The sequence below is a fragment of the Anguilla rostrata genome, unplaced genomic scaffold, assembly GCF_018555375.3.
Source record: "Anguilla rostrata isolate EN2019 unplaced genomic scaffold, ASM1855537v3 scaf1092, whole genome shotgun sequence".
In the NCBI taxonomy this organism is placed as follows: Eukaryota; Metazoa; Chordata; class Actinopteri; order Anguilliformes; family Anguillidae; genus Anguilla; species Anguilla rostrata.
Genome location: NW_026986431.1, coordinates 3,488 through 12,606, shown reverse-complemented (window position 1 = coordinate 12,606; position 9,119 = coordinate 3,488). Strand labels below are relative to the sequence as shown.

At 40.0% G+C, this 9,119-nt stretch overlaps 1 protein-coding gene across 2 annotated transcripts in view; it reads left to right on the top strand.

Annotated features, from left to right (window-relative positions):
* Nucleotides 1-7,535, top strand: part of LOC135247150 (uncharacterized) — a 39,243-nt gene extending 31,708 nt beyond the window's left edge. Inside the window, exons 5-9 of one of the 2 annotated variants that reach the window (XM_064320433.1) lie at nt 4,689-5,024; nt 5,295-5,609; nt 5,903-6,199; nt 6,337-6,424; nt 6,719-7,535. In XM_064320433.1, the coding sequence (XP_064176503.1) occupies nt 4,689-5,024; nt 5,295-5,609; nt 5,903-6,199; nt 6,337-6,424; nt 6,719-6,869 (1,187 nt within the window). In that variant the 3' untranslated portion in view covers nt 6,870-7,535. The remainder of the gene's footprint in view (nt 1-4,688; nt 5,025-5,294; nt 5,610-5,902; nt 6,200-6,336; nt 6,425-6,718) is intronic. The other variant, XM_064320434.1, reaches the window with a different exon arrangement.
* Nucleotides 7,536-9,119: the final 1,584 nt, after the last annotated feature.

Here is a 9,119-nt window from a genome sequence, read left to right as displayed (position 1 = left end):
GAGATTTGCAAGTTTTTGCGTCCTGTTGGGTGAGTAATGGTTATGGTTATACACTTTGTTGTAGGTCGCTCTGGATAAGAGCGTCTGCCAAATGCCTGTAATGTAATGTAAAGTAACACAGCTACACATGTGCATTTGGCACTAATGGAAGTGTTTGGATTCAAAAGGTTTAAAGGAGGGTAAACGTCCCTATTATGCCCACGTACCATTTAAGCCCACTTGCAACTTCTGAGTCAAATTTAAAAAAAAAAACAAAAAACTACATTTTTTGCTGTGTGATGTTTCTTCAAATGAAGCTGCTTGTTACATAAATGACACTTTTTATTGTAAGTCAATCAGATTTGTCGACATTGAGTTATCGAAGCACGTGTGCCATGTGCCTGCTGATCCTAGAAGAAGTTGCAAAAAAACTTAGATGATTTTGGTACCCTCCGAAAATAAAGTTTTTTGTATATTTCTACTCCTGTTTTTGGTAAGTACTCATTTGTTATCAAAATTTAAGTGATTAGTGTTTTGAATGATGCTACATCAATACAGTAGCTACATAGTATGGTTCATTGCAATGACAAAGCATGATAAGTATGTATAGTTTACAGTTTTGTATGCAGTTTATATTATACTGTTAAATAGACAATAAATGTGTGTGTTCATCTTTATTTATTTTTTAATTAACATTTTTGCCTAGTGGGCTTAAAGGGGACTCTTAGTCTAGCAAATAAATCCACCCCAGACAGTGTGATGTAAATGAGTATAGCTAATTACTTCTCTGCATGATCAATTCATACTTTTCAGGTTATGTTAGTGCACTATATATAGATTTATTTCATATGGTTGTTTTTCTTAATGTGGTGTGAGTAGAATAGAATGAAACACGATATTAAACCCGGTCAACATTTAACGAACACAACTGTCTGTCAAAAATAGGTGACACGCCCACAAACAGCCGACTGTGGGGACGCGGGTCGCGCCCGTCGCCGCGTAGTGTGGCTTTACCGTAACTTTAACATGTGACGTCATAGCAAACAGACCACATGCTACATCAATACAGTAGCTACATAGTATGGTTCATTGCAATGACAAAGCATAAGCATGTATAGTTTAGTTTTGTATGCAGTTTATATTATACTGTTAAATAGACAATAAATGTGTGTGTTCATCTTTATTTTTTAATTAACATTTTTGCCTATTGGGCTTAAAGGGGACTCTTGGTCTAGCAAAAAAATCCACCCCAGACAGTGTGATGTAAAGGAGTATAGCTAATTACTTCTCTGCATGATCAATTCATACTTTTCAGGTTATGTTAGTGCACTATATATAGATTTATTTCATATGGTTGTTTTTCTTAATGTGATGCGAGTAGAATAAAATATACTGTCTTTTAACCATACATTCCCTTAAAGCCCACCTGCTCCCACTTTAATGTGTTTCAATGGGGATTTTCTCCCTTTTGACCTTTGAACCATTTTCCTCCCTCATTTTGACCTTACCCGATGAATCAGCTCCATAATTCAGGTAATTAATACCCATATTTAAATATCAGTGATATTGTATAGATCAATTCATTCTGGATAGGCCTATGTTGTCAGGGTTGACGGGTTGGACCCAAGCACATAGTAAAAAAAAAAAAAAAAAAAGTGACTCAAAGGTAAATGAAAGACTTTGTTTTTTTTTTGTAATAAGTAAATGGGAACAAACAAAATACATAACAAATGAAAACTCAAAAAAAAAAAAAAAAAAACAGGAAACACGTAAAGGAACTCAAAAAACTCAAAGGGTACCAGACACAGGGACCACAAACAGGGCAGAACACAAGCAGGTTCAAAAGCAGGCAGGAACACAGTCAGAAACAAAAAATGATACATACAAATCAGGAACAAACACAAGGAACCAGCACCTGAGTCAAGGGGACAAAGAACTTAAATAGACTGAAAACCAACAAGACACAGGAGGGCACAATTAACAATCAAACCAGGACAGGGTGGGAACAACGAGACACAATAATAAAATAATTGAAAGCAATAATACAATTAACAGGGGAACAAGCAGGACACAAAACAGAAGTGCCGCCATCTGGCGGCCCAACAAGGAAAAACAGAGACAGAAACACAGAACCATGACATATGTTCTGTCTTAACATTAGCAATAATTTTTTAATCTTTACTTTTCAGATGAGTTTTCGTTTGAGATGACTAAAACTCGAAAGAACTACAGTTCATGTCCACGCATGATAGAAGCGCAAGTTTATCCTCTGCAAAGCAGGGCTGTAGGGACCTGGACCATTCTATTTGCGCAATCATGAGGTCATTGAAAATCTGTATAAAAACAAGATGAAAGCCATGAAAGACTTGTTAGCGTAAGACTGGCAAGCAAAGACTACCACAACGTGGACAAAAGATTGAAACAAACAAATAAAATAAAGCTTAGACCACCCTATAACGTTATGTTACACTACTAAGATAGGCTACATGGAGCAAATGATAGCCTTACTAAAACGATACAATCACCTCAAAGAGCATAGGCCTACGTTTAGTCTAGGAGGAAGTAGAAATTGCATAAATGTTGACATCTTTCTTGTTTATTTTGTTTAAGCTATAGGCTAATGATACAAGAGCTTCAAGATGTTATGACTGATGTCTCCTCATAATGAACTGTATGTTTTAATGTTACTCCACAATGAACTGAATGGTTTTAAAATGTGTTTTTACAATGTTTTCAAACTACTAGCCTAAATGTGATCCTGAAATTGACTCATTCACTATCCTTAGAACATTAGTATTGAACCTGCAAATTGTTTTTCTTTCAGTCAGTCAGTCTTCAGAAATCTTAAAAACACCTGCACTTTCAACCAGCTGGCTGGACCAGAAATTTTGGGCAATTTCAAATGCCAACAGCACACCATAGGATAGAGATACAGACAAAATGACAACACATATTGAAGGATGAAGTATTGAAAAGTAATTTCCACTATAGTTTTGATTTTGTTTGTAAATAGTTTTTTGGCTACATTCCAAAGAAGACATATTGTAAGTTTAGCTTTTTCAGTGTTGACAGCACAGCAAAAAGGCTGGTCACGCCTATTTCAAATGCCATTTACAGGCCATAGGATAAGAGTGGAGACAAAATGAAAATAGCTATTGAGAGCTAAGAGATTACAGATTTGAATAGATTTTTTAAAAATATATTTATTTATCAACAAATCATGAAATGGGTTTATTTGGAACACCCAGGGGATGAAAGGGTACTTTAGGTACCCATTAAGCCCATGCCAGACTTTTGACATATTTTGACAAATTAAACAATAAAAACATTATAAATTAATTGACACTTCAAATGAAAGATTAGACTTTCACTTTAACTAAAATGTTCTCACTTAAATTGGGGCAGTATATATAAAAAATGTCTGAAAAGCGGATTTGGTGGGCTTAATAGGGATGTTTACCCTAAAGGTCGTTTAAGTGAAATTTCAAAAGTGGCTATAGAAAATGGGCAGGATGCGAATTGACTTGAGAAAGGGGGATTTGAAAAACTTGCAGGTCTCTGCAGGTTCTGGATCGAGGATACATTAAATGCATTAAAAGCTGATGTCCGCACATTGCTCAATGCTCCCAAGAAAATGTCTCATCCCAGCCAGGGATGCTACTTCAACTTTTTGGAGTTCTCTGCATTATTAATACATGTGCGGAGTCTCTACACATGTATTACTAATGCATGAAGTCAGTGAGTCATTTATTATATGTATACACATAGCCTACCACCAGAAAAAACATTGAATTTGTCACCCTTACCCACGTAAACCTATTTACAATGTTAGTGATAACGTATAAGTTGCCCAGCTTGTCTGTTTATTCATACCACATTTTGTAGAAGGCCTAATGTTTTTAGCAATAGGTAGCATTTAGCCTAGTAGCCTAACTTGACTAGGTATACGAAGTGCTGGAGTGAATTTGACGGGGAACGTGCATTTTTATCTTCAATCTCTACCTTCAAAAAAAAAAAAACTATTTGCTTTACCCCAGATATAATGGGACACGTGTCATCCAACAAGTTCCAATTTGACTCATCTGTCCATAGTACATTATCCCAAAATGCCTGGGGACCATGCAGGTTCTTTCTTTTTCAAATATGAGATACGCATTGATATTTCTCTTGGTTAGCAGTGGTTTCCACCTTGTTGCTTTTTCATGAATTCCACTTTTACCGAGTCTCTTTCTTATTGTGGAGTCTTGAACACGGATTGACGCTGAGGGGTGTTCTTTGGTGTTCGTCTGAGATCTTTTCTAACTTCCTGGGTGAGTTTTCTTGGGAGAAATTTTGGCAGACTGGCCACTCATGTGAAGGGCAAACACTTTTTTACGGCATTGTATATGCTTATGATTGTATGTATAAAAAAAAAATAATAATAATAAAAACTGCCATATTGGTGGACAAAAATTTGATTTAAATGATTTAAACTATAAATTATTCATTCTTATGCATGAATGGCCCAGTCCTGTGAGATTTCCCTCTTATGCATGAAAGGCCCAGCCCTGAGAGATGTCTCTCTTATGCATGAAATGTCCAGCCCTGTGAGATTTCTCTCTTATGCATGAAAAGTCCAGCCCTGTGAGATTTCCCTCTTATGCATGAAAGGCCCAGCCCTGTGAGATTTCCCTCTTATGCTGACTGAACATCCAACTTCCCTCTCCTAGCCCAGCTGGCAGTATCTCCAGTCTACTCTGTCCGCATGTTTGTGAGCTTCGGCCATTCCCTCACTCTTCCCTGCCATGGAGCCCCCAGCAGGGATGTGGAGTGGTTGTTTCAGCAGTATGAGTTTTCTGACTGGCTGCATGTGGCCGAACTCTACACCGGAGCCTTTTCTTCTGGAGACGGCTTCCGGGGACGGGTGGAATCCTTCTACCTAACAGAGCCGGGAAACTACAACCTCACCCTTAGTCCCGTGGTGTACAGTGACCTCGGCATTTACAAATGCCAGTACAAGGATGAGGCTGAGATCCCTCTCTCAGATGTGAAACTAGAAATTAGAGGTCAGTGCATGTTGCCTTTTTTCCGACAGATTAAGTGAATGTTTTTAGTGCTTGTGGATTTGATAGGCCTAAAAGCTGTTTTTTGACAAAGGATATTACTATTATTATTCTTACAATTGTTTTTGGGGGGACAGGATCATTCTAGTCTGTATAAAAGCCTTTCGGTGGTATGCAGTGGACAGCATATGCTGCATCAGGGCCTTCATCTACCCCAAGCAACTCTCTCTTTTTCTGTCTCTCTCTCTCTCTCTCTCTCTCTCTCTCTTTCAGTCCCATCACATGTTTCCATAGCGATGGGAATGTCCGCCAGTCTTCCTTGCTTTGGGCAAATTAACACACGTGCTGATGATCTGGATATCCTCTGGATGAGAGGCAGAGAGAAAGTTTACCAGCTCCATAAGAACGCCATCACATATGGGCCCGGGTTCGAGAACAGAACTTCACTTTCCCCAGAACAAGCCCTCTATGGAAACATGTCTTTAACCATCAGACAGGCACGGTTTTCAGATGAAGGCGACTACCAGTGCTTCTACAATAGTCCAAATGAGAGTGGGAATCCAGATTCTGCCAGTCTCTTTGTTACAGGTAAAATTAAATCTTCAGTTTTGTAGCGAGGCCAAGCAGGTCTGGTGTGTTTATTTTTTCTTATATTACTTTTAATCAGTGCAAACATAAAAATATTTCATACAGAAATATTGCGTAATGTACCTTGGATTTGCTGAGAAATGACACCAGTAATTTGTAGGATGCCATAATTTGCCCTGTATTGTTTTTACCTTTTTACATGATCAAGCTGACTGCTGTTGATAATGTGTTCATATCCCCTGCATGAAAATGTGAAATATGCAAATATGTAAATGAATTCCCTGTCCTCACAGGCCACCCAACCCAGAACCTTACTGTGAAGGCCGGTGGTTTGCTCTCCATACTGCTCTATGCCGCAGACCCAGTGAGGGTAACATTCAGTGCAGGCCTTGGTTCAGATGAGGTGCTGATATTCAATGCAAATAAAGGCCCAGCCAGGTATGGGGAGCGTTGTGCTCAGAGATGTGAGCTTCTGGCCCAGAACTACACCCTTTTGCTGAGGAGTGTGACACTGGAGGATGCCGGAGTCTACAACGTGACCGATCCTGAGACTAAGAAGACTATCGGCTCAGTCTCTCTGCATGTCTCAGGTACGGTCCTCCTCTTCAGCTCTTTGTGTTTGTGCAGATGCAGGGCTCAGCATCTTATTGGTCCACTCTGTTATTCCACTGAGCTATGGCTGCTGTAAGCCATTGGGAAAATGACCTCCCTGCTCCGTTTGACACAGTTGATCCTGATGGTAACCCTGGCCCACAAACCAGTATCTCGGGAATTCCAAAGGGATGTACTTTTCCTAACTTATCTGCTTGCATCAGGTAACATGGCAGGGTTGTATCATAGAAACCCACTGCCTTAGTGCTTAGTACAGGAGTTCCCCAGAGCTCCATCTCAGAGTCCCACTGCCTTAGTGCTTAGCACAGGACTTCCCCAGGGCTCCATCTCAGAGTCCCACTTTTGTAAGTCCCTCTGGATGTTTGCTAAATGTAAATGTATTATTATTATTATTGTTATTTTTATTATTGTTATTAATATTATTATTGAAGTGTTCCTGCCTGATTATTACCTGCTCTGCTCCATTTCTCCTAAATGAGTCCCTCTTTCTCTCTTAGCCCCTCCTCTCTCTGCTGGAGCAGTGGCTGGGATAGTGCTGGGAGTGCTGGTGGTGGTGCTGCTGGTGTTGGGGGCCTTTGCTTTCTGGAAGTACTGCAAATAACAAAAGCGAGCAGAGCCTGTAGTCCGTTACCAAGCAGCCAGTGCTGAAGATCAGAACATATCCAGCAGCAGAGCAGCAGACCCAGCCCGAGACCCAGACCGCTCTCCCTGAACTCCGTCTCCCCGTGTCCGAATCGGATCCTTCTCCCACCAGTCCCCATCTCCTCGTGTTCGAATCGGATCCTTCTCCCACCAATCCCCATCTCCTCATGTCCGAATCGGATCCTTCTGCCAATGAACAGAGTGGTCAGACCTGATTGAAATGCAGGAGAAAAAGTCTTAGAGTGTGGAACTGCTATGACAATGTGCTGTACCTGCAGGGGAATCTGCTGGTATGAATTTTATTGGATCTGACCAAACACGGAGAGGGACAGAGTGGAAGGGACAGACTTTTGACCCCCCTTCACCAAAATTTCTATTGGTATTGAGTTTGTAGTGAGCATACACACACACCTCAGACACACAGACACAGGCCCCCCTCAGTACTGTGGTGGAAATTACCTTCATTTCCCCTGGTTGGTAAGAAGAGTCAAACAGACGTACACACAATATTCAGTTCAGATACCTTTATTCGGCCGAATAGGAGAATCCACACAGCGCCACAACACGTCTGTATGAAAGCTCTCAGAACAGGTGAAAAGCCATTCATTTTATACAATTAAAAGTAGGTGAAAGGCGGGTTCTGGAATTTTCGCAAAACCTGTCTGTCTCAAACTGTTTGGCAGCTTGTCTCTGATTGGTTTAAAACATCGGATTTCTGAGATGCAGACTTGTTTAGATGTTCTGACTTCTTCAAGGCTAGCATGTCACAGTGACTAAAAACAATGAAGAAATACAGAGACAGTTTTCTGGGGAAAATAGAAACACGCACAGGAGGGGCTATGCATTCCCAATAATTCTCAGTTAGAAAAGAAATTTAAAATGATTTCTTAAGGTTATATAAAAGCGAGTAAATATGTAAACAGTAATTTCTCATTTTTCCATCTGACAGTCAACTTGATAAAGCCTGAAGACACCTCAGGCTTTTTTTTTTTTTTGAGAGAGAGATTTTGACATTTTTCTCCAACCACATTTTGTTTTCTGTATGTTTTGGTACTTTTCTGTTGTATGTTGCAGGTGGTCAGGCAGTTTCCTAGTTTTAACACGTTTTTAGATGGTTAGACCAGAGCAGGAAAAAGTTTGCCCGAAGACGCTCCTTTTACTTTGCCCCGGTAGTGAGGTTTAGATCTGTGCTTTCTTTTATTTGAGGAGTAGCCTAGCACTGGTCTGTTTTTTGCCTGAACCATCCTGTTAGCCTACACATGGCAATGCGTTCTGTTTTGTCTTATTGTTTGTAATGTTATATTTTTGTTATTGTATGTAGATTTTGACTCCTTGTTTTGTTTGTGGCATTTGTGATGTTACTGTCCGTTGTTGTCCCTGGTTATTGGAACTCGGGTTGGCTTTTGGGACAACGACAAACAGGAAGGCTAGCGTTGACGGGCGGATGACCATGGGAAAAACAGCCGCCTTTTTCCCACACGCCAGAGATCATTATCTGAGCTAGTCTGGTCTCTGTCGTCTTCGCTAATTACCTACGTCATTTGTAAAAGATAGGAGAGCGCAGTTTCAGCATAAGGACATAAGAACATAGCTGCCGTCTTTCGGATGAGACGTTAAACCGAAGTCCTGACTCAATGTGGTAATTAAAAACCCCATGAAGTGTCATGGGGTTTTTAATTACCACATTGAGTCAGGACTTCCAAGAGTCCAAGAGGAGGTTGCCAAGAGTAGGGGGTTTCCCGGTGTCTTGGATAAATTCCAAACCTGACTCTCTCAAACTTGCCAACTAAACATCCCCTGATTGAATTGGCAAAAAATTTTCTCTCCCTCTCCACCTTAGCTAATGTGTGGTGAGCGTTCTGGTGCAAAATGGCTGCTGTGCATCACCCAGGTGGGAGCTACACATAGGCGGTGGGTGAGGTGAGTTCCCACTCATCACTGTAAAGCACTTCATAAAAGTGCCATATAAACACAATGATTCATTCATTCATTCATTCATAAGAAAAAGTGATGATGAGAACAGCCCATTCAGCCCAACTCAGCTTGTCTTCTAAATTTTTTTTTTTTACAATAAATGTTAAGAGAAACTGGCTATATAAAAACCATAAAGAAACAAAAATTATCAAAAATAAAAACCACCAAACAATAAAAAATAAAACCATTAAAAGCAATAAAACTCATGGCAACTGTAAAATCAGTCAAAAAAGGACATAAAACTACAGCATATCCAGTGCTTTGTCAAGCATGGCCTTGAAT